Genomic DNA, 24,677 nt, shown 5'->3' with positions numbered 1-24,677 from the left:
CTCCGGGGTCTCTGGCTCCGCCTCCCAGGCCGGGCTCTGTCTCTTTGGCCAGGCTGGGCGGGGCTGATGGCCGTTGGAAGCCCCGCCCCCCGCCGCTCACCACCCAGTGGCCCCGCTTCCGTCTCCATGGAGACCCGACGCAGCTGGACCGCCTGTCAGGGCTGCTCTGGAGCCTGGGGCCTGCCCCGTGCGCCCTGTCTGCCCTCCGCGAGCCGTGCTGTCCAGGCTGACCCACAGCCCGACTCGAGACATCGGGATGCCTGTCCACGCCTCCACTCCTGGGCCACTTCCCTGTGGGGCGGGCAGTGGGGCAGGGCGGGGTGGGAATCTGCTGCAACCAGGGAAGGGAATTGTCCCTAGGCACAGAGAGTTTGGAGCCTGGGGTACTGTTACTAACAGCCCAGGATCCCGCAGCTGGGCCCTGCCTTAGAGTCTTCCTGCAGCAGGGCTCTCCTCTGGAAGGGCTGTGAGGGCTGTGAATGTTTCTCCGAGGTGGGGCTAAGCTAAAGCCCAGAGGTTTGCCCTGGGCATGGATCCCCCAGGTCACTCGCCTCCCGCGGGCTGCAGTGAAGGAGGCTCTGAGGGGAGGATGGCCGGCTTTTCCCCTGCAAGGATATGAACCCCAGGGAAGGCATTTCTGCTCTGGGGACTGCCTCCCTCCCAGACATCACAGCCAGCCCTTGCAGAAGCTTGGCCAAGCTGACCACTTTGTCAGTGATCTCTGCAAGGGAGGGTGAACGAACACCCAGCCCCAGCTGTGTTCCCTTTCTGCTTCAGGCTAGGCCATATCTAGGCCTATCAGGGAGGTTGGTCTGGTCTCCTCATGAGCCACCCTGCACAGACGTCTAGATGTCCAGAGTCCCAACAGAACAACAAAGGGTTAAAAACTATCTCTATACTGAAGCAGGCCAAGCTGAAGGCTGACTTCTAGGGTGCCCTAGAATGGTGGAAACTGCACACACCTGACACCACCTAGCAGAGTTGGCCTCCAGAGGAATCTTTCTGCGGGTCCTCACTGACCACAGGATGCAAGCCTTCAAGATGTGCCTTCAAGACCTGTGTTCCTGATGTGCCTTCAGGACCTGTGCTGTGGGCACCTGCTGGCCTCCCCATTGCTAGAATCCATTTGTACAGCCCTTGTGGTGCTGTGCACACTAGGACCAGTGTTCCCAACTTGCCCGATCATAAAACCACTGAGGACCCATTCTGTGGAACCAATACACTCCACACCTCAGTGGCCTTTCTTGTCCGTGCATCCGTACCTCTGTCTGGGATGCTTTTCCATTCAAATTTTGTCCCAATAAAACCTCTTCAGCAAAAAGAAAAGCAAATCAAAAGCCAACAGCATTTATTATATCTTTTCCAGGGGCCACAGGCTTGCGGGCCTACCTGGCCAGGCAGATGCTCCAAATCTGCCTGAGAGGCATGAGGTGAGGGTCTGGTGCTGGAGGGTATGGTGGCCCTGCCAAGGAGCACCTGTGGTTCCAGCTGCCACAGCAAGCAGAATGGAGGCCTGGGGCTGCAAGACGTTTTGAAGAGACACACGAATCAGCATTTTTGTACATGATCTTGTGTGTGTGTGTGTGTGTGTGTGTGTGTGTGTGTGAAACACCGGAGTCATAAAACTAGATTAAAAGAAAAACTGCAGAACATAAAACAAAACCCACCTGCAGCTCAGGGCTGACCTGCAGGCCACCTGTGACTGGTGCAATTTCCCGCCTGTGCTGCCCGTGACTGGGTAAGTCTCCACTGCACACCCCATGGACATGGTCTCAGTCTGTGGTTGCAGCCCCAAGTGCCACAGAGGTCCCTCCTCATTGCCAGGGCTGTCTGGCCCTGAGTCTGTGAGCTCCTGTGGGGCAGGCGTCAGCTTCTTGACCTGGTTTTCCTTCATAACTGCTCTCTGAGGGTAGCGGCTGGCCAGAGATCCTTTGCCAAATGGATCCTGGAACCCAGCCCTGGTCCCTAGGCCTCTCCCCACTGGAGCCACTCATCACTGGCAGGCTGGCCACCAGGGCATGCTCCTCTTCCCTTGACTTTATGTCCCAAGCCTGGAAGGAAGCATCCAGAAGTCTCCTCCTAGCACCACGGGACCCAGACAGCAAGAGAACAGAGTAGCAGGGTCACACCCTGGCTTGCAGGGCCAGCTTCTGGCAACTGCCACAGACCTGCCACACTCAGCCGTAGGTTCCCAAATGCAGCCCAGAACAGCTGCAACTCCTTGGGCCTCCTCTGACTGGTCTATATGCTAATTAGCAACCTGCCTTTGTCCAAAACCCAGCACCCCATGTAGACAGAGCGGCTCAGGGATCCCATCGTTCCTGGGAGCCACTGCCTCCTCCAGACCTCAGCCCTGCCTGCCTCCAGAGGGGACAGTAGAACTACAACTTCCTCCAGGAAACATATTCACAAACATACTAGAAGGGCCAGGCGGAAGAACGATTCTGCTGGCTTTGGGCCTTGATGTGTTGCAGGATTTTTAAGGAATCAGAGAGACCAATGGGGCTCAGGAGGATTTTTTTTTTTTGAGACGGAGTCTTGCTCTGTCGCCCAGGCTAGAGTGCAGTGCTGGGATCTCGGCTCACTGCAAGCTCTGCCTCCTGGGTTCATGCCATTCTCCTGCCTCAGCCTCCTGATCAGCTGGGACTATAGGCGCCCACCACCACGCCCGGCCAATTGTTTTGTATTTTTAGTAGAGACGGGGTTTCACCATGTTAGCCAGGATGGTCTCGACCTCCTGACCTCATGATCTGCCGGCCTCAGCCTCCCAAAGTGCTGGGATTACAGGCGTGAGCCACCACATCCGGCCAGGAGGATATTTATTAATTATTTAGCTGCACCAGCCCAGTCAGATTAACATCCAAAGGACTGAGCCCCAAAGAGTCAAGTTACCTTTTAAGCATTTCGTGGGTCAGGGGAGATTTGTGCAGGGGGAATACTACAGAAGTAAGAAACAAAGACAGTTACTCAATTGAAACATGCATTACACAATTTCTTACTTTTCAAGGAAAACGTGTTTTGCAACTTGAGTTTATCTGTCTAGTGACCTTGCAGCTGCACAGCTAGGGAAACAGGGTCTTCACAATACCTGGGAAAGGAGGAGAGATAAGGCTCAACAGCCACAGAAAAACAGGCAGTTAATTTTAAAGGACTCCAGCTCTTTCTCAGAGGGAATTGGGTTTTCTTACATACAACTGAGTTTCTGCTTACACATTCTTTAATTTCTTTTAATTCCTGTTGCAGATGAAGAAAGAAGGGATTTCTTTTCCTACACAGAAACACCCTGAGCAGGAACAGAAATAGATCTTTTGTGCCCACTGATATGTGTCTCTCTTGCCCAGCCTGTCATTGTCCAGGGCTGTGGGTAGTGGAAGGCAGGAACTGCAGGCTCCTTGCCTGGTTCTGCAGAAGCCCTGGGTCAAAGGCCTCCACTGAGAGCATCCAGAAATGTGTGCTTCTCCATCCTGGCCACATACTCAAATCATCGGGTGAGCCTTCAACACACCCGTGCTTCTCCCAGACCAAGGAAATCCAGGGCGCTGAAGATGGGGCCTAGGTATGAAGTTTTCTTTTTTTTTTTTTTTTTTTGTTTTGAGACGGAGTCTGGCTCTGTCGCCCAGGCTGGAGTGCGGTGGCCGGATCTCAGCTCACTGCAAGCTCCGCCTCCCAGGTTTACGCCATTCTCCTGCCTCCGCCTCCCAAGTAGCTGGGACTACAGGCGCCCACCTCGTCGCCCGGCTAGTTTTTTGTATTCTTTAGTAGAGACGGGGTTTCACCGTATTAGCCAGGATGGTCTCAATCTCCTGACCTTGTGATCCGCCCGTCTCGGCCTCCCAAAGTGCTGGGATTACAGGCTTGAGCCACCGCGCCCGGCCGCATGAAGTTTTCTTAAAGCTCCAGCTCTCTAGTGAGTTTCCTGCCTTGGCACTCCTGGAGACATTGCCTGGGCAGCTCAGGGGCCTGCAGCTCTACCTAAGGCAGAGCTCCAGGAACTTGCAGGGTCAAAGGCGCCTGGGCAAGCTTCCCAGCATCCCAGTTTCCACACTGCCATAGGGGTGAGAGCAACTGAGGGGAAGAAAGGAAGGCCACAGTGGACTTTCCAGGCCCTGCTCTACTGGGGAGGGAGGGTGCCTGGGCGGCTTCTCTGCACTCTCTGTCTACAGCCTCCTTCAGTAGCAAAGCCGGCTGGACTTGTCAGGGGATGCTTGCATAGCCTTATGGGCCAAGAAATGAGTCCTAACTCATGTGTCCTCCCACACTGAGTAAAAATCTCTGGCCCCCACCATGATTCAGAGCCTGAAGTTCCAGAAACTCAGGAGGCTCAGCACCAGAACTCAGGAGCTCTCAGCCTGGGTGGAGCCCTGAGTTTTTTTTTTTTTTTTTTTTTTTTGAGATGGAGTCTCGTTTTGTCACCCACCCAGGCTGGAGCACAGTGGCGTGATCTCAGCTCACTGCAACCTCCCTCTCCTGGGTTCAAGCGATTCTCCTGCCTCAGCCTCCTACGTAGCTGGGATTACAGGTGCGTGCCACCACGCCTGGGTAATTTTTGTATTTGTAGTAGAGACAGGGTTTTGCCATATTGGTCAGACTGGTCTCGAACTCCTGACCTCAGGTGATCCACCCGCCTCAGCCTTCCAAAGTGCTGAGATAGGTGTGAGCCACCAGGCCCGGCCTGGAGCCCTGGCTTTCTATCCTTTTGCCTCCTATGCTGGGTGAGCCCCCAAGGCCAGCGCGGCCACTGGGAGGGCTGACAGCAAAAGGGCCACCAGCTTGGGGCTCAGAGACACATGGGAAGGGGCAGATGCAGAGGCAGCTGGGGTTTTTGTGAGGCGAAGCCTCATTTTCAAGTTCATGGGTTTTAGGCACTCATTGATTTTTGACTTTTTTTCACTCAGCAGTTTCCTATTTTTTATTTATTAAAAAAGTATCAAACATACGTAAAATTTACCATTTTACGTGTCCATCTCAGCATCATTAAATATATTCACAATGTTGTGCAAACATCACTACTATTATTTCCAGAGCTTTTCCATCATCCCAAACAGAAACTGTGTGCCCCTTCAAGAGTAATTCTCCACTCCCCCTGACCCCACTCTGTTCTATTTTTGTCTCTATGAATTTTCCTATTCTAGGTACTTCCAAAGAGTGGAGTGATACAATATTTGTCCTCCTGTGTCAGGCTTATTTCCCTAGGAATAATGTTTTCTTTGTTCTTCTGAGGTAGATTATCTCTTTGTTGCCCAGGCTGGAGTGTAGTGGCGTAATCACAGCTCACTGCAGCCTCTGATTCCTGGACTCACAGGATCCTCCCAAGTAACTGGAACTATAGGCTCACGCCACCATGCCCAGCTGATTTTTAACTTTTATAGACACAGGACCTTGCTATGTTGCCCAAGCTGGTCTCAAACTCCTGAAGTGATCCTCTTGCCTCAGCCTCCTGAAGTGATCCTCTTGCCTCAGCCTCCTGAAGTGCTGCAGTTTTAGACATCAGCCACTGCGCCCAGCCTGGACATTTCATTGAAATGGAATCATACGACATGCAGTCTTTTGCAACTGGCCTCCTTCACCTAGCACCCATGTTGCAGCAAGTGTCATTCATTTATTCCTTCTTATAGCTGAATAATATTCTAATACACGGATAAACTACATTTTGTTTATTCACTTAGTGGATGGACATGTGAGTTGTTCCTGCTTTTTAGCTGTTATAAATAGCAATGTTTTACATTCCCATCAGTACCTAGGAATACGTTTAATATGAAAGGCAAAGGATTCTATATAAATCAGTTATAGCCTGGGTGTGCCTACAGTCCCAGTTACTTAAGAGGCTATCATGGTAAAACCACTTAAGCCCAGAAGTTCGAGGTTGCAGTGAGGGATGACTGTACCACTGCATATCAGCCTGGGTAACAGAGCAAGACCCTGTCTCTAAAAAATAAACCAATTAATCTTACTGAAGGAACTGAAACAAGACCTAAAATAGTATCATGGGCGGAACGTTTATGTTCCTCCAAAATTCCTGTGCTGAAGCCCTAACCCTCGGGTGGCTGTGTCTGGAGTAAGGAAAGAATGAAGGTTAAATGATGTCACAAGGTGGGGCCCCGATCTGAGAGAATTCATGTCCTTATAAGAAGGGGGCCTTATAAGAAGAGGTGGCACCAGGGCAGGTGCAGTGGCTCACACTTGTAATCCCAGCACTTTGGGAGGCCGAGGCAGGTGGATCATCTGAGGTCAAGAATTCGAGACCGGCCTGGCCAACATGGCGAAACCCCGTCTCTACTACAAATACAAAAATAGCCAGGCGTGGTGGCAGGCGCCTGTAATCCCAGCTACTTGGGAGGCTGAGATAGGAAAATTGCTAGAACCCTGGGGGTGGAGGTTGCAGTGAGCCAAGATGGCACCACTGCACTCCAGCCTGGGTAACAGAGTGAGACTCCATCTCATAAAAGAAGACGCGACACCAGAGACACCTTGCTCATGTGTCCTCTCTCTGTGCACACAGCGGAAAGGGCATGGGAGGACACAGTGAGAAGACAGCAGTCTGTGAGCCCGGAAGAGCGCCCTCACCAGAAACCAAATGTGCCAGCACCTTGCTCATGGACTTCCAGCCTCCAGAACTGTGAGGAAACAAATCGTGTGTTTTGGAGCCGCCCAGGCTGTGGGGTTTTGTTAAGGCTGTGGGGTTTTGTTAAGGCAGCTGGAGCAGACTAATGCAACAGCTGCAACAAAACTGCAATTGATGAGAAAAAAACAATGGGATTGAAGAAAAAAATGAATTCCAGTCAAAATCTCAACAGAGTTTTATTTGGGAGGTGAGATGAGAGAGGAAACAGGTGGGAAAAGAGAGGCAAAAGGCTTGGTTAGTCTCAGGGCTGGAGAAGGTCAGGGTAGTGGACAGAGACCCCCAGCTGCCGGCTGCGGGGTCCGAGACGCCAACCGTGTATGTGATGAAGCTGGGCCACCCAAGAGACTTCTCCTTCACCAAGGCCAGCATGGCAGGGACCTGGATTTCACCTGGGAGAGACATCAGAGCCAGGGGTGCACATTCTGCAGAGTGGAGGGAACACTGAGTGGGGCCTCAGGACCCCGAGGCGGGAGGGCTGCTCTGCATGGCCCATCTGGGCTTCCCTCCTGGGGCCCAAGGGTATGGAGTGGGGACCCCTGCCCAGGTCACACCTCATGGGCAGGTAATGACACCTGGGCACTGCTCATGGGCGGCATGTAGTCTGCAGAGTCGGGAAGTTCTGTCCGTACTCAGGGTGTTTTTTGAGGGAAGAGCAAATCAATATGAATGTCAGAATCAAATTCAAGTTTATTCAATTCTAATCAAGTGCTGCTTTAAAAAAGGCTAAACCAACATAAAATACCACCAAGCACCCGCTCTCCAAGGCAGCAGCCCGAGCTCTGCTCACGGCTGGTCTCCAGCAGCCGCCAGGGGGCCGGCCCTCCTCCCTCATGGCGATGCTGGACATTCCCTGCCTCTGCAGGAGACACACGGTCATGCTGGCTGCAGCAAGGCAGGAGGATGAGCAGGTGGAAATGCCGAGGAACTCCTTGGTTCTCTCACCCCAGAACTCTTTCCAGCCTGCTAGGCTCTGGGCCTGAGGGATCATTCACCCCCCAACCCCACCCTGTGACTTAGTCATAGGGGAAGTGAGGCCTGGAAAGAGGGGACTTGTCCCAGCAGGGATTAGGGCTTTCCTCCCTGCTCTGTGGCGGATGCTTCTGCACTGAATTCGGCCATGCCACGCACCACACGCTCACTGGCACCTTTTCTGGGTTCTCAGTGCTGCCCCTACAAGCTTAACTTGTATCTGGGGAAGACCAGCAGAGGTCAGAACAATTAATACAATCACGCAGCCTGAGAGACAGCAATAGTGCTACGGAAAGAGTACTTCAATTTAAAAATTATAATTGTAAAAATAAATTTTAAAGAGAGCTGGCCCAGGACATCCACGCCACATTCTCTCTTCCTCCAGGGCCCTCCTGATGCCCCTGACTCTGGCCTGGCCTGAGGCATGCACATGCCACTCACCTCCAAGTTCTCCAGAACCTCCGGGGCACCAAAGACCCTGACCTCGGAGCTGGTGTAGTGGTTGCTCAAAAGGATTTCAGTCTGGTTGGCATAAAGACCTGGGCTGAAGGGCACCTCTGGTCAGCTGGTAATGACACGGAGTTCAGCCTTGTCCTCACACAGCGAGGGAAGGACAGGGAGGTTTGGAGCTGACAGTCAATAAATGGGTAATGGGTGGCCATTAGTGAAGTGGCAGGAGGCGGGGCAGCACACACCGCGAGCTGTTCTGTGTATGAACGGCCAGGCGATGATGTCTGAACATCTTCCTTTAATTTTGCAGACGGAAACAGGGCACGATGAACCTGGGAACCCGCAAAAATGATGAGCATAGAGCTCTGTGGGGTGTGGTAAGAAGGGGGGAGGGGATGAAAATACCTTTGCATTGGGTTTTGACTTTTGAGCCATACAAGTATTTTACATGTTCAAAACCTAGAATTAAGCCCCCAAGGAGAAAAAGAAATCCAGACCCTAACTTGTCTTCCTATCCATCCACCATCACGAGACAGCAGCAGCCTAACGTAGAGGTGGAATGGCTCACTGCAGCCGCAGCACAGAGCCACCTGGGGACACGGCCTTGGAAGGCCAGGGCTCTGTTTCACAGGGAGCCGGGCATGCTGTGAACCAGGGACCACCACGTCGTGCTGTCTCCTCCCCAGCAGGGGTCTGCAGCTGGGGGTGCATGTGGCAGGGGCTCCTCTTCACACCTAGTAACCCTTGCACAGAATGTTTGCTTCCTGCCCCAGAAACTTTGAGTTTTGCTTGTTTGGAGGTCTTAGTTTCCACGAGGGAATGCTTCCCCAGAGGAAATCTGGCAATGGTTCTAGTGCATTGGAAGATGAGACTTTCCCCTGGCCATCTGGGGCTCCCCAGGCCACTGAAGCAATGGGAGGCAAAAGCGTTCCTCTACTGGCTGGAGAGATTGAGCCCAGTCACCAAGGCTTTGCTACGCAATGGGGACAAGAACCTGGGGGCTTCTCTGGTATTTCCATACCCAATGGTAATGGCTCATGGGAAATTCTAGCAACCAAAAAAGGCAGGACAGTTGAAGAATCAGAGTACTTAGGAATGATGGTTTGAGTCACAACACAGATAGGAGAAACTTGAGGCCAGGTGCAGTGGCTTCATGCCCGTAATCTCAGCACTTTAGGAGGCCAAGGTGGGCAGATCACTTGAGTCCAGGAGTTCAAGGTTAAAGTGAGCCGTGATTTTTCCACTGCACTCCAGCCTGGGTGACAGAGAGAGAGCTTGTTTCTATAAAACCAATTTTAAAAAAGAAACTTGACCAGCTCAGGTCTGTATGAGGGCAGGGGACAATGGAATGGGTTTGGGAAGAAGGAAGCCACAGACATTACCCACAGCTGTGCCCTCCATTAGCAAAGGAAGGGCTGCAGTAGCTTTTCTCACTTTCACTTTCCTGGTTACACACACATGTTAGTTGGTTTGTGCTATTTCCTTCTTTCCATTTTTTTACTTTCTATACAGGTGTCAATGGCTAACGTTACAATTTAGTCTTCAGGGGACAGAATATTCAGCAGCGCTGTGATGGAACCTGAGGTGTCACTCAGAGCCCCGCATACACAGTGACTGAGGGACTGTGCCTCATTGTGGGCAGGGTGTGAGAAACCCCTTCTTGGTCTGGAGTGTGTCTGTATCTTGGGAGGCGGAAACACAAGGCTGCTTGCTTGTTCTGAATTTCACATGTGCGTGGAAGGTGCAGGTGGAAGCTTAGTGTCATATGATAGCTGGGTTAGAGCCTTTTTGTCTCTCAGCTCCAAAGCCATTGTTCACCGCCTTGCTCTGTGATCATAGCATTGGACTTTGTCAATGTTCTCCTCTGCCAGTTAGCAGAGGTGACACTGGGGGTGCTGCGGGAAGAAGGGGCGACCCTCATGGTTGCACTGGGCAGCCCTCTCTTCCCATCTGCAGTTGCCGTGGGCAGGCAGGGTTCCATGGGAGTGACTTCCCACATGCAGTGCCCTGTCTGCCAGCACCCGAGGGACGTCCTGCTTGCCAGTCCTGTCTCACACTCCCATGCCTGCCAGCCCCAGCCTGCTGGCTGCAGCAACTGCCTTGTGGGGGAACTGCCACGTTCTCCGCCATTCCAAAGGCTGCTTCCACTCCTTCTCCAATGAGTCCGAGCCTCGGGACCAGAGGAATGACCCAAGCAACCCTGAGTCTGATGAGAAACAATTGTTATTGTAGTTCTAAGCCAGGAAGTTTTGCGGTGTTTGGCTTTGTAGCAAAAGATAACTGTCACCCCTTTTATTTAGGGGTCTGTCCTTTGTCCAGTGATTAGTCACACCATCTTTACTGTATCCTAAGTTTCCATTTTATGGAGTCTCTTTCTGGATTTTTCATTCTGTTCAGCTCGTCTGAGTCTGCACATACCAATACGGCAGGTTTCATGACAGAAGCTTTCTAGCGTGCTGCAGTAATGTCTGGATGTACCACTAACCCTAAAAACAAACACATAAGAAAAGAACGATTTTCCTGGAGAGTCTTGTCTTATCAAAATAGGAATTTAAAATAATCTTGACTAGCTCCATTTTTTAAAAAAACTGAGAAGTATTGACCTCTGTATGTTAAATTGTGTTATCTTAAAACTCTGTATTTTTCTCGGTGTTTTAATCTTTTCCTCACTTTTATTGTCATTATTTTTTGAAGTTATTCCTAGTTATCTTTTTCCTTTTCTTGAGACGTGGTCTGTCACCCAGGCTGGAGTGCAGTGGTGCAATCATGGTTCACTGCAGTCTGAACCTCCTGGCCTCAAGCTATTCTCCTGCCTCAGCCTCCAAAGTAGCTGGGACTAAGGGCATTAGCCACCATGCCCAGTTAATGTTTTTTATTTTTAGGAGAGATGAAGTCTCCCTCTGTTGCCCAGGCTGGTCCCAAATTCCTGGACTCAAGTGATGCTCCTGCCTCAGCCTCCCAAAATGCTGGGATTATGGTGTGAGTCACCATGCCTAGCTCCTATGTATCTTTTGTAAAAATTTTATCTTGGACATGCATTCCTTTTTTCCTTTTATTATTCTTTTAAACTTATTAATGTTTATTGATTCATATATATTAATGTCTATTGATTCATATATATTAATGTGCTTTTCAGTCATCTTGCTGAGTTTCCTCATTGTGCCTTAACTTTTTCATTAATTTCTTGGGATTTCCAGAAATGCTGTTACATCATCTGCAAATATAAATAATTTGCCTCTTTGGTGGGGCACAGTAGCTTATGCCTGTAATCCTAGCACTTTAGGAGGCTGAGGTGGAAGGATCGCTTGAGCTCAGGAGTTTGAGACCAGCCTGGGCAACACAGCAAGAACTCATCTCTACTAAAAATAAAAAACATTAGCCGGGGGTGGTGGTGCACACCTGTAGTCCCAGCTACTGGGCTGACTGAGGCAGAAGAAACACTTGAGCCCAGGAGGTTGAAGCTGCCATGAGCTGTGACTATACCACTGAACTCCAGCCTGGGTGACAGGGCAAGACCCTGTCTCAAAAAAAAAAAAAAAAAGAAGAAATAAAAAAAAGGAGATAATTCACCCCTTCCTTTCTGATTCAGATGCCTCTAACTGGATCTGATTGCATTGGCTGACCCTTCAACACAGTGTTGAAGAGAAGTGAAGATGCTTACCATGTCTTTTCCCTGATTTGCACAGACTGCATTCACTGTTTCTCCATTCAATTAAATGCTGGCTTTTGAACTCAGGTATACTCTATCATTCCCAAAAAAGAATCCACTTATTTAAGTGTTTTATGTACCAGGAATTTGTTCTAGATTTTGTTGAAGCCCTTTTGTCATCCAGAGAAATGATCACGTGGTTTTTCTTCTCATTTTAGTTAAGATGATGGATTTCCTAATATTGAACAATTCTTGCATTCCTGATGTAAAATGCTATTTGGTCATGAGGTATATTAGTTTATATGGAATATACCACTAGATGTTTGATATGATTTGATTCACAATTTTCTATTGGTGACATGTAGCTCTGTATTTATGTAACTTCCATCAGGTCTAGAAAACAGTGCCAAAATCACTGCATAAAAAACACTGGGAGGCAGGTGCGGTGGCTCACCTTTGTAATCCCAGCACTTTAGGAGGCTGAGGCAGGTGGATCACCTGAGGTCGGGAGTTTGAGACCAGCCTGACCAACATGGAGAAAACCCATCTCTACTACAAATACAAAATTAGTGGGCATGGTGGCGCATGCCTGTAATTCCAGCTACTCGGGAAGCTAAGGCAGGAGGATCGCTTGAACCTGGGAGGCGGAGGTTGCAGTGAGCTGAGATGGCACCATTTCACTCCAGCCTGGGCAACAAGAGTGAATCTCCGTCTCAAGGAAAAACAAAAGCACTGGGAAGTTTTCCTTCCTTTGCTGTGATCAGAAAGTTTACGTAACAGTGAAATTATTTGGTTGTGAAGGTCAGAAGAATTCCCTGTGAAACAAAATGGGCCAGTTAAGCTGTTGATTACATTTTCTATTTCTCTCATGGGAATTATTCATTTCAAATTTATTTGCATAAAGTCGTTCAAAGTATCATCACTCTAAAAAATGTTCTCCACTTCAATATTCAGTCCTGTGTTGGTTTCTCATTTTTAGTGTTTTGTTTTCTTGTCACCTTGATTTGGTTAGCTAGAGGTTTATCTACTTTCTTTTTTCTTTTTTCCAAGACCAGCTTTTTGTTCGTAAGCTTTATTATTTCTTTGTTCTGATTTTGCTTTTTTTTTTTCTTTCTTGAGACAGAGTCTTACTCCGTCTCCCAGGCTGAAGTGCAGTGGCGCTATCTCAGCTCACGGCAACCTCCGCCTCCCAGGTTCAAGCGATTCTCCTGACTCAGCTTCCCAAGTAGCTGGGATCACAGGTGTGCGCCACCATGCCCGGCTAATTTTTGTATTTTTAGCAGAGATGGGGTTTCACCATGTTGGCCAAGCTGGTCTTGAACTCCTGGTCTCAAGCAATGTGCACGCCTTGGCCTCCCAAAGTGCTAAGATTACAGGCATTAGCTGCCACACCCAGCCTTGCTTGTTATTTTGCAACTGTTTCTCCTTTGTTTAATCTTTTCCTAATTTTGCATTTGATGTTTCTTTTTCATTTTGGATGTAATTTTCTTTGCCTCAGTAATTGCACCATGGATTCTGATACAAGTTTTTACCATTTTAAACAAATTCTATGGTTGTGGTTTGTATTTGTCCTCTGATCCAAGAGTAATTTAATAGAGTTAATAACATTTCCAGTAGGGAATTTTTGAGTCTTTAATTCATTTCTAGTTTTACTGTACTGTGATTAGAGAATATGTTTAGATTCTCTCTGCCTTGTGGAATTACTGAAGTTTCCCTTGTGTCTTAATATGTGGCAAGTTTCCAAAAACGTTCCAAGGGAGCTCGGAAAGGTGTTTTCTCTGTTAGTGAAGCGCAATGCTTGGTATCACATTCATAAGAAACTGAAAGCTTCTAGATCATTTCATTTTGGTCTCTTAACCTATCTTGGATTCAGAGTGGCAATGTTAACCTTTACGAATGTGTTTTTATTTCTTCCTACCTATCCTGTAGTTTTGGTTTTTTGAAGACTGCTGTTGTCTTATGTGGTGCATAGATATTCCTGTCATGTCTACATTGAGAATTGCAGCTTCTAGCATTATCAAGTCATCTTCTCTTGCACATTGTTTTTAAGGCTGATTTCTACCCTGTCACACATCAAGACTGTAACTTGCTTCCTCCCCTTATTGGGCTTCATTAGCTTGTGCCCCTCCGTGCACGTCTTTATGGGTAGCCTTTAGCCTTTCTGAATTTTTCTCTTAGGTGTCCCTTTAGCATATTGGCAGAGAGTTGGTGGGTTTTGCTTTGTGGTCTGGGGTAGATGGAACGTATTTCTAGTCCATACCCTAGCCATGACTCCGTTTGTGGCAGGGAACACTTCTATAACCTCTGACGCTGGGCTGGGCGTGGAGCGAAGTGGTCAATGGGGTTGTGGTGTGCCTGGCGTGAGCAAAGGTGTGCAATGTGCTTGGGGCCAGGCTCATGCTCCTGCACTGCAGCCTACTGCCATGACCAGGACAGGCCTCGACCGGTGCGGTCAGGAGAATGAGGGATACGTGGAGCAGTCCTAGACTCCCTAGGCTCAGACTGACCCAGTTCTAGACCAGGGGAACCCTGTGTATCTGCAGATGCAGGCTGATAAATCAGTGGTTTTTTCCTGCACACTTTGGGGTTGCCACACAAAACTAGTGTGGCGAAGAGAAAGGTCTTCAAAGACCTTTTTCTTAGCGGGGAGCTAGGCCACACTTGCGTGTTTTTTTTTTTTTTTTTTTTTTTGTTTTTTTTTTGAGATTGGAGGTCTGCTCTATCGGCCCAGGGCTGGAGCGCAGTAGTGTGATTTCGGCTCCACTGTAAGCCCGCCCTCCCTGGGTTCACGGCCATTCTTCCCTGCCTCAGCCTCCTGAGTAGGCTGGGACTACAGGGCACACACTACCCAGCGCCTGGCTAATTTTTCCAATTTTTTTTTTTTTTTTTTTTTTTTTTTTAGGAGAGACAGGGTTTCACTATGTTGGTCAGGCTAGTCTCAAACTCCTGACCTCGTGATCCACCCGCCTCAGCCTCCCAAAGTGCTGGAACTGGCACACTTGCGTTTTGATGTAGCTGGTGTCTTTGGTTTGTTCTGGAAGGTTGTTTGCCGTTGTGAATTCACTGTGTGGAGTATGGCGTCCTCGTGTGGCTTTCATTCTGAAGACCGTGGTCTGTTTCACTCCCCCTTTTTGGCTTGGTTATTTTTTTTCTGTATTTAGGAAGGCTTTATTTTTGTACTAGAGCTGTATTAGTCAGTGTTCTCCAGAGAAAACTGAACAAATAGGGGACACACACTCTCACGAGGGGATTTATTGTGGGAAATGATTGGTTCATGCCCTTCTGGAGGCCAGGAAGCCCCAGGATATGCCAGCGGCATATCCCAGAAAGCCCGTGGTGCAATTCAGTCCGACTCCAAATGTCTAAGAACCAGAAGAGCCGGTGGTGTCCCTCTCAGTCCCAGGCCACAGGCCTGAGAACCTGGAGGCTTCTGGGTTAAGACACGGGGTCCAGAGGCCCAAGAACCTGCAGTTCTCATACGCAAGGGCAGGAGAAGGTGGATGTCCCAGGTCAAGCAAAGAACAAATTTCCCCTCCTTCCACCTGTTGGTTGCATCTGGGCCTCAGTAGATTGGAGCAGGCCTGCTCACACTGGCGCGGGTGGCCCTCAGTCAGTCCCCCTGGGGGGTCAAGTGCTCATCTCTTCCAGAAACCCCCCACAGAAACACAAGAAGTCATGCTCTCCCTGCTCCCTGGACATCCCTTAGCCTAGTCAAGCTGACTGCTAAAATGAGCCATCACAAGGGCTTGGTAATAGTGCCTTCCACTGATGCCCACGGTGCCCGCTTTTCCTAACTGACCTTGTGCTATTATTGAGCACTGTCAGCTGCAATAAAATCACCCAACTCTCACCTGCTAACAGTGCAGCAGCGGATAGGCTGACTGCCGTTCCCTTTCTCTTCTCTTCCCGTTTTTCAAACGCGTGGGTGCTTTTCTGGGTTTGGTAGTGCAATCATGCCCTCTTGTGCTGCTAAGGTGAAATGCAGTTCCCGTAATAAAAGATATTTTTAGGCGGGCCTGGTGAATCTTTGACAGCATCTCTGTGATGAGGCCCCTGTCTTAGCTGCTTCCTTCTTGCCCTTCATCACCAAAGCTCCCAGACACCCTTTCCAGGTTCTTCTGGCCTGACGGCCTGTCCAGGTGCTTCCTGTAGCTCTTGCTTAGCCGGTCGCCTTTCTCCTCTCAGGGCGGCTCCCTCCTCCTGCTCTGTGCATTGCACCTCCACAGGGACCACCCATTTCCTCCTGCTGTGCACCCCCTCTGGCTGCCCCGGCACCCACCCAGGACCTCCATGGGGACCCCTCCATTCCTTTCCGCTGTGCACCCCTCACCCCTGCACCCCACCCAGGACTTCCACAGGGACCCCCAACCTCCTCTAGTTGTGCACCCCCCCACTCCTGCACCCCACCCAGGACCTCCAAGGGGACCCTCACCTCCTCCAGCTGTGCATCCCCCCTGCCCCTGCACCCCACCCTGGCAATGGCAAGTGATTCTACATCAACTCTGCTGCTCTAAGATGTTTATTTTCCCACTGACCTTTAAGTGAATTTTGTGGTTTTTCGCTCTTTCCCAAACACAGTGTAGGTCTGACAGCTATAGGTGACTCTGTTTCTTTGTTTTGGAGACGTGGTCTTGCTCTGTGGCCCAGGCTGGAGAGCAGTGGGGTGATCATGGCTCACGTAGCCTTGGCCTCACCAGCTAAAGCAATCCTCCTACCTCAGCCTCCAGAGTAGCTGGGAACACAGGCAGGCACCACCATGCCTGGTTCATGTTTTGATGTTGTAGAGATGGGGGTCTCACTATGTTGCCCAGGCTGGGATTACAGGGGTGAGTCACAGCATCTGGCCCCTCCCTTGTTCTTCTTTGAAAAGTTCTCAGAGGATGTGAGAAGAGGTTCCAATTCAGGTATTGTCCTCTGGTATTTTTATTTTAGAATGTGTTCTTCCCTATTAACTACATGGAAAATGACAAAGTGCTTCAGGTCCTATCTTTCAGATTTAATTGGAACACTTTAACGTGGAGGTGGGATGGGGTGTGGTTAGGCACAATAGGAAGAAAAGCTTTCCCTAAGGGCCTTGAAAGTCCTGAAGCTCCACGTTAGAAATGAGGGTGGGCGACCTTCACCCCATGCCTGCAAGTAGCAGCCCCCAGGTCTTTATCACAGGCCTGTTCTGGGTTGAGCGGTGAGATGGGGTCTCTTGAAAAGTGGGCACTGAACTGAATGCACTGAGCTAAGAGGCATCTCAGGGGACACCTGGCCTCCAGCAGCACCAAAACGGGGTCCATGGTCATCCCAGGAACTCAGCAATGTGGTCGAACCATGGTGTTCTCCTCTCTGGGCTCCAGTCCTCACCAGAATCACCAACTCTATCAGAAACTCGATTATTTCTTTCCGTTTGTTCCTTGTTCACCGACACAACACTATCTGCATGGCAACATGTTATGGGACATCCGTAAGGTGGAATGTTATGCAGACATTATAAATTGTTGAGTCTTCTTCCACTGTCTCATCACAATAGATTAAGAGGGAAAAAATAGCATTTACACACACAGTGTCACTAAACTGTATTCTGTAGAACGCACAGGCTATGGTTCAGAGATTGATTCATATATGCACACCATCTTTTCCAAAGGCTCTAAAAGGTCCAGCAGAAAGAAACGCATTGAACTGCGTGCAATGCATCATTCCCTAGAGGTGTGGGACCGATGACACTTTCCACGTGGGGCACCAAACAACACTGACAGTACTGTTTGGGAAGCACTTCAGAGATGTAAACTAGGTGACTGAGAAATATGCATGGAGGGACGATGGAAGAACAGTTGGCCACATACTCAATTACATGTGATTTGAGATAGTGAGACTGTGGGGACTTTTTTTTCTGTTTTCATCAATTTATTCTCACTAGATTTACTACACGTTAAAAGACACTTGACATAAGTTAAAACACCATGTCTAAAAGCCTCCAACCATTGCCCCAATTTTTACTTATTTAACAAGGCATGCCAGCGGGCCCCAGTGCCTTGCCAGCATGGTCACCACCCCATGTTCCTGGGCCCTGATCTCATGTTGCTGCCACATGGCGTCGTGCATTGTAGCACATTTCCTGCTGTGCTCCCGAGGCATTCACTTAGGAAATCTACTTTGTGCTCCATGTTGAGATTACAGCGTGTACAAAGACAGACACTGTCTTGACTTTTTGACCTTTACTGTCAAAGGACATGCATGAACAGTCATAAAACAATCAAGGCTGGTATGGCTGGAATGTGAGGGGAATGTGACTGTTGAGAGGCAGGTAGGGGCCATGTGAAGGATGGGATTTCTTTCCTCCTAAGGGCAACAGGAAATCACCAATAGGGCTTGAAGCAGGGGCACCTTAAAAAAATGACTCCATGGCTAGGCAGCTGGGTATAGTGGCTCACAGCTGTAATCTCAGCACTTCGGGAGGCCAAGGCGGGAGGACCACTTGAGTCCAGGATTTCGAGATCAGCCTGGGCAACATAGCGAAACCCTGTCTCTACAAACAAAAAAACTAGTCAGGTATGGTGGTGTGCCCCTGTAGTCACAGCTGCTCAGGAGGCTGAGGTGGGAGGATCACAGGAGATCAGGGCTGCAGTGAGCTGTGATTGCACCACCACACTCCAATTTTGGCAACAGTGCAAGACCCACATGGGGAATAGACAGGGGTTCCCCGAGGAAGGCCAGTGCCAGGGCAGGGAGCTCTAGTCCAGGAGAGAGACATGAGGGCCTGCAGTGGGGTGAGACGTGAAGAGACTCAGATGGATTCTAGAAGCAGCAGGAGGCATAAATCAAGAGGGTTTGGGGAAAGATGGATGGAACACCAGAAACCCCAGGTCCCAGTTTAAACAAGTCAATGATGATGTCATTCGCCAAGACAGGGAACAGAGGAGAGGACCAGGTTTCTGCTGCATGGGGCTATATAATGAAGAGCATGGTCATGGAGGGCTTGCAGGGCTGGGCTGTCAGAAACACCAAGGGGACATGGGTGCCCAGAGTAGAGGTCTGGGCTGCAGATGACATGTGGAAGCCAGGGGCATGGAGAAGGTGGACTGAAACCGTGGGCTTGTGTGAGGGTGCCTCAGCAGAGGGGAAAGGGAGGAAGAGGGCTTGGACTTCACCTAAGCCACACACGAGCTCCATGGAGGAGGACTGGCCTGCACAGGAGACTGTGAAGGAGTCTCCAGGGAGCAGAAAGGGCACATGGCCCAGAGATGCCCAGGAACCAGCGTTTCAAGGAGGCAGACACGAACAGTCACAGCTGCCAAGGGGTCAGGTGAAGCAAGGACTAAACATGTTCCTGGGATTCGGTGGCACGGAAGTCATGTGCAGCCAGGGAGGAGGAACCACCGTGATCTCAAGGTATGAGTCAGGTGTCTCCCAATCAGACTTCTCAGTGTCAAGGGAAGTTGTGCGGGGCGGGGCGGTAGGGCAAACTGTTTCCATACATTTAATAATGTCAATGATCAGTACCCTCAAAGACCAGCTGCTGGTGGTGGTGTGACCTGAACCCCTGCCATCCATTCATTTTCAGATAGATGCATGCTGACAAGCCCAGTACTGGGGCTGACTGGACACACAGAGGCGGATCATGCAGGTCACAATCTCAGGGAAGGGGGAGACAAACACAATCCCCAGAAGATCACTGCCTCGGAGCCCCGGCCTAGCTCATCTACCTCCAGCAGCTCCTGGACTACAGATCTGCATCGCAAAAATCAAACCGAGGCAGAAATGGGTACTTCAGGGAATTTTTGTACCCAGCTTCTCTTGAAGGGCCCCTGAATGGTTGTAAAAGGGATGGACTCCCAGATGCAGAGACAGGCATTGGGCAAGGCACCAGGGTGTGTGCACTGAAATGGCTGTTTTCCTGGTTTCAGTCTGGATGAGCCAGTAGCGGCTATGAATGAGACTGGAAGAGGTGGCCCATGTGAGAACATCTTTCAATCAGAATGTGCTGTACAGAGGGAGGGCCAGAGCTCGTTTTGGTCACCAAAATTAACTTTGTTTTCCACTAGTTAGATCTGCCAGTTCATTTTATCCGGTGCACTGAAACTTAGGCCTCTTCCTTCCAGGAGAATGACTTTACCGTCTTGGCTTTTGCACATGACATTAGCCAACATGGAAAAGCAGGTTGTTCTGACCTCATGTCATCATCCATCTTCACTGGGGACTGGGCCACTGGGTATTTTGTTTTTCGCTAAGTCATAACTAGTGTACCTCAACGTTGAATAGAATTCATCCCCTCTTACTCCATGAAGGGACCATCATTTGTTGAGAGTTGCTAGAAATACGGCCGGGCACAGTGGCTCACGCCTGTAATCCCAGCACTTTGGGAGGCTGAGGCGGGTGGATTACAAGGTCAGGAGATCGACACCATCCTGGTTAATATGGTGAAACCCCGTCTCTAGTAAACATAGAAAAAGTTAGCTAGGTGCTGTGGCGGGCGCCTGTAGTCCCAGCTACTCAGGAGGCTGAGGCAGGAGAATGGCATGAACCCGGGAAGGCAGAGCTTGCAGTGAGCTGAGATGGCACCACTGCACTCCAGCCTGGGCGACAGCGAGACTCCATCTCAAAAAAATAAAAAAATAAATAAAAAAACAAAGTTGCTAGAAATTACAAATACCTTTGAAACCTTCAATTGGTTGTGACGTGTCCCTTTATTTTACATTTTGTATCAGCGTTCTCAAAGTCAAGTCAGTCCAATGTCTTCAAGGAAAGTGAGTGCCCAGAGTCATGACAAGGAATGGAGAAACTCGTCAGCTGGAGATCTGGGTCTGGCCAAGAGGGCAACTTCTGGACTTTTCAGAAAAACTGAGAATCCGAGAGTTTCAAAGGATTTATTTGATTTCCCCACATGATCACAACCATGGTTTTACACTGATAGAGTCTGTTACCACTGACAAACAGAATGCAGATGAACACAAACGCACTCTTTCCCTCCCACAGGTACACAGTGGAGGTGCCAGGTTTCTTGTGAGGGAGGTGTCCCTTGAAGTCTCTGAACAGTCTGGGGATTCAGGACCTGATTCTAATTGCTTCAAACAACTCGGAGGCAAAAGTTATCTCCCAAGAGGACACGCATGCTGTGTGCAGTCTCAATGTGACTGCACACAGACGGGCGACGCGGATGGTCTGAGTGGAGGGCAGGCCCCCTCCCCCTTGTCCTGTGCTCAGTGCCCCCACCTCACCCTGCTCAGTGTAGCCATGCTGCCTTGACTATTGTTGTTATATAAAATACAAATGCACTCGTTTCTCAGGCAGGAAGGGTGATGATACTTTACAAGGAGAACTATAAGACTGTGCGTGCTTACCTGCGGGCACAGAGCTTCCCGTGGAGCTGAGTCAACACCCAGCATCAGCTGTGAACATCTGCTGTCTTTTCAGCTCATTGTTAAGAAAAACAAGAGGCTCGTGCCGCATGCAGTGTGTGAGGGAAACATCACTCTGCACTGGATGCTGAAGACATTTTTAAGCAAGATGTGCACATCATATTAGGATGAACTTTATTTTTACATTGTTGTACAATTCATTGGTAAACTTAAAAAAATACAAATACATGATTTGATTGTTGTCCCAGGAAAGACTTTTGTCACATTGCCAGCTGTTTCCTCCCTCAGTGTCTCCTGTTCATGTCAGCAATTCTGTATGTAACTACAATAGTTTGTGTGACTTGAGAAAGCTGTGCCAAGGGCGTCCTCACAGTGAGAAGGGACCAGGCAGACATCCTGAGGCCCTCGGCCTCCTTCTGCCTCCCCTTCTGTGGGACGTGATGACAGGACCCCGAAGCTATGGCTGTAACAGGTGGGGATCGAGAGGGGACAGTCCCATGAAAGACACATGGGGACACCAGCTCACTGGGAGCTTTCGCTTCCCAAACAAGATGTGGGCAGCATGACTCCAGTCTCTAGAATCCAACAATGTATCTTCCACAAACTTTTGATAAGGTTGCAAATAAAACAGGATGAAACCTTACTGGCCTGAAGGAGCACACAGCGTGGCTGGAAACCCCAGGAGGGGCTCAGTGGGCTCCAGCAGGTCCTTATGCAAGGCCCAGGCCTGCTGCCCAACACAGCTCCAGAACACACCCAGGACAGTGCCAGAGGCTGGCAGCCCGAGGCTGTGGAGCTTGCAGGATGGTGATGGAGAGGGAGAGTTTCTGGAAAGCCCCTCCTGGGGTTTACTGTCTGTTCCTATTCATTAGTGTTACCCTTCAGAAAGAGCAGTTCTATGCCAAATGGCCTGAATCTTTTCTGGAACAACCTAAAGGTTAGTGAGACTCTCCCCTCGGCACAGAAGAGGGCGAGAAAAGCTGACATACTCAATATGTGATCGCTTTACTTCAACAATGCGTCTACGGTCACACCAATACATTTTGCAAATGTACAATCCGCAGAGCACGGCCTCACATCTGACACCGGATGACATGCAGCAGTTTAACGCTTCCAGGTCAGAACAACCTCCTCAAAACTGCGAGACAAAGAGTGCTTTAGGAAGCCTGGCTTTTAGAAAAGACCCAAGAATTGAGGAGTCGGGGACACCAGGGCGCTTCCCCCACAGCCTAGCCTGGACCCAATCACATGCTCCCATGCTGTTTCTTTCTGAGCAGACACCAAAGAAAGAAATGCCACACCGATGGGAGGACACAGGTGGGCAGGTTAAAGTCACACTTAATTTTAAAAAGGCTAAACTCTAGATTGCTGTATTTGCTCTCTGTGGAGATTAACAAAGTGCTTGGTTTGCAGATTTGCTGGTACGGTGATCTCAATGATATGAGCGAGGGGAGGGATGTGAGGAGGGAAATCAGCAAAACCCTGGCCAGCCAGCCAGCCAAGGTGACACACAGCCAGAGGGGGCTCCCCTCTCCTCCTGCTGTCCGGCCACGGCTCACCACGCTGTCCACCGAGCACGCGGCCCCACGGCCCGCAGAGTCAGGCGTGAGCTTCGCCCTTTCTGAAAGGGCCTCCGCCTGGACAGGTACCGGGGGGCAGTCCTCGGGTCCCATGGCTTAGGAGCACAGCACTGACGGCTGCAGTGGCTCGAAAGGCTGAAACTACAAAGTATGGCCCGTGGGTGACTCGGGCACAGACCCGCCACGTGCAGCATCTGGCCCGCGGAGCGCATGGTGTCACCACAACACAGAAGCGACAAGAGCACAGCTGAGAGTCATGTGATGCCCTGGCAGCTCACTGGACCATGGGAAGGCAGCGGGGGCTCCGCCGGGCACTCGTCGGCTGGGGTCACACGGGCCACGGTGATGACACAAGGGTTCTGCTAGCACACGGCTACATGGAATTACGATGATCACTGCTACCACTCAGAAAACAAAACAGGAAACACACACACCGCCCTGGGTTGCTAAACGCTAAAGTCAACCTTCAGGTTCGAGAGTGGTTCCTGGTGAAAACACTCTCTGAGGGCTTCGGCCTGGTGTGGGTTGGAGGCGGGATGAGGAAGTTATGGTGTTGGGGAGACGAGGATGAGAGCTGGTCACTTTCATGTTGGAGATGAACACTTCTGCCGTGTATGGATGCCCCTCTCGGAGGACTCTGAATGAGTGTGCATTAAATCATATGCGCGTAAAAGAAACATGGATCATGGAGATTCACAGTTATCGCAGCCATTAAAGTGTCTAAGAATCTGTGTAACCAATGTCCTAAGACAACCAGCTCGTAACCAGCTGTCCTGAGTTGCTACTGTAGAGTGTACTGCAGTTTAGCTATTTGCTTACCTGAAATAACAGAGCATTATAATACTATTTATGATAGTATTCTGTTAATAAAATAAGGATTTATACAAAGCAATACTGGACTTTTTAAACAGTTAGATGCTATGTTACTTGGCACAGTTAGTAATGATTGTGTAAAGATTTTAGCCAGTCCTAGAGGGACTTCTTTGTATGAAAATATGAAGTATCTGAATTTGTTCCTAGCATTTAGGGTTTGGTCTACTGTCTCACACACCCAGCTAAGGTACTGTCTTCCTACTAGGTAAGTGGAGCTCCTTGTAAGGTGGGTATTGCTAATGTTGTGGACTGAAACGCCTGCCTTTCACACACAAGTACTACCTATACAGTATATATATATATATATTTATATATTTATATATTTATATCATATAAAGTTTACTTACGTATTTTCATCAACCATATCAGGTCTACTTAATTTTTTGCCCATTGTCAATAAAAGAGCAATAATGCAGCAAGTTTTGGGGTTTGTTTTGTCTCTGTTTTTGTATCTCATTTCTTCGTTTTCTAGGTTGGGTTTTCACAGGCATGTAAATTAGGGCACAGGGAGCTGAGAGCTGGAGTGGGGGAGGCAGTTCAACATCTACTTGGCTGGCGGCACCGTTTCAAGGCTGAATGGTGTCTGAGGCCCACCCATCCCTCAGACTGAGGTGAGCGGAGCTCGGGGTGCCAACACTAAATTAAATCTGGACCTTTGTTCCACACAACACCAGCCCTGTGGGCTCCTGGGGCTCCAGTTGGGCCGTGAGGGGAAGAGGGGAGAGATGGCAACAGAAGTGCCCCGGGTTTGGTGTGCGGCTGGCGACCCCCGGGCGTGCCCTGTGTGGTGTGCAGCTGTTTCAGGGAACCTGGGACACCTGCCCAGGCTGTCTACACAATTGTGCTGATGCCGCTGGGTTTGGCCTTGCTGCTGGTGGGGGGCGGCGGGGCAGGGGGCTGCCCGTGGTGGTGCGCTGTGTGCCCCATGTGGGTCGAGGACAGCGGCGGGTGGCCGTGGGCGTGGGCCCCGTAGGCTGGGTGCCCCCCGTGGGGGCCGTGGTGGTACTGGTGTGCGTGCTGGATGTGCTGGGGCGGGTGGTGGTGGTGGTGGTGGTGGTAGGGGGGTGGGTTCTGCTGCATGTGGCAGTACTGGGTGTGATGCCCATGCACAGGGGCCTGCGGCAGCCCCTCTGGGGGCCCGAGGTGGTGGCCAGCCATGGAGTGCTGCAGGTGGGGCAGGACTACCGGTG

General features: G+C 50.0%; 1 protein-coding gene and 1 long non-coding RNA gene across 4 annotated transcripts in view; both read right to left on the bottom strand.

Moving 5' to 3' along the window:
* Positions 1-1,326: 1,326 nt before the first annotated feature.
* LOC108524782 (uncharacterized) lies at positions 1,327-8,381 on the bottom strand. The gene is made up of 3 exons (XR_001884125.1): positions 8,033-8,381; positions 3,000-3,088; positions 1,327-1,519 (listed from the first exon to the last, which is right to left on the bottom strand). It is a non-coding gene; the product is annotated as an uncharacterized LOC108524782 (long non-coding RNA).
* A 12,147-nt stretch (positions 8,382-20,528) lies between these two features.
* Positions 20,529-24,677, bottom strand: part of IQSEC1 (IQ motif and Sec7 domain ArfGEF 1) — a 176,658-nt gene continuing 172,509 nt past the window's right edge. For 2 of the 3 annotated variants that reach the window (XM_017865849.1, XM_017865850.1), the window contains one exon: positions 20,529-22,755. In XM_017865849.1, the coding sequence (XP_017721338.1) occupies positions 22,711-22,755 (45 nt within the window). In that variant the 3' untranslated portion in view covers positions 20,529-22,710. The other variant, XM_017865852.1, reaches the window with a different exon arrangement.

This window comes from Rhinopithecus bieti, unplaced genomic scaffold, assembly GCF_001698545.2.
Source record: "Rhinopithecus bieti isolate Rb0 unplaced genomic scaffold, ASM169854v2 scaffold_83527, whole genome shotgun sequence".
NCBI classification, from domain to species: Eukaryota; Metazoa; Chordata; class Mammalia; order Primates; family Cercopithecidae; genus Rhinopithecus; species Rhinopithecus bieti.
The sequence above is the reverse complement of the archived record's forward strand: the minus strand, read 5'-3'. Positions and strand labels throughout refer to the sequence as shown.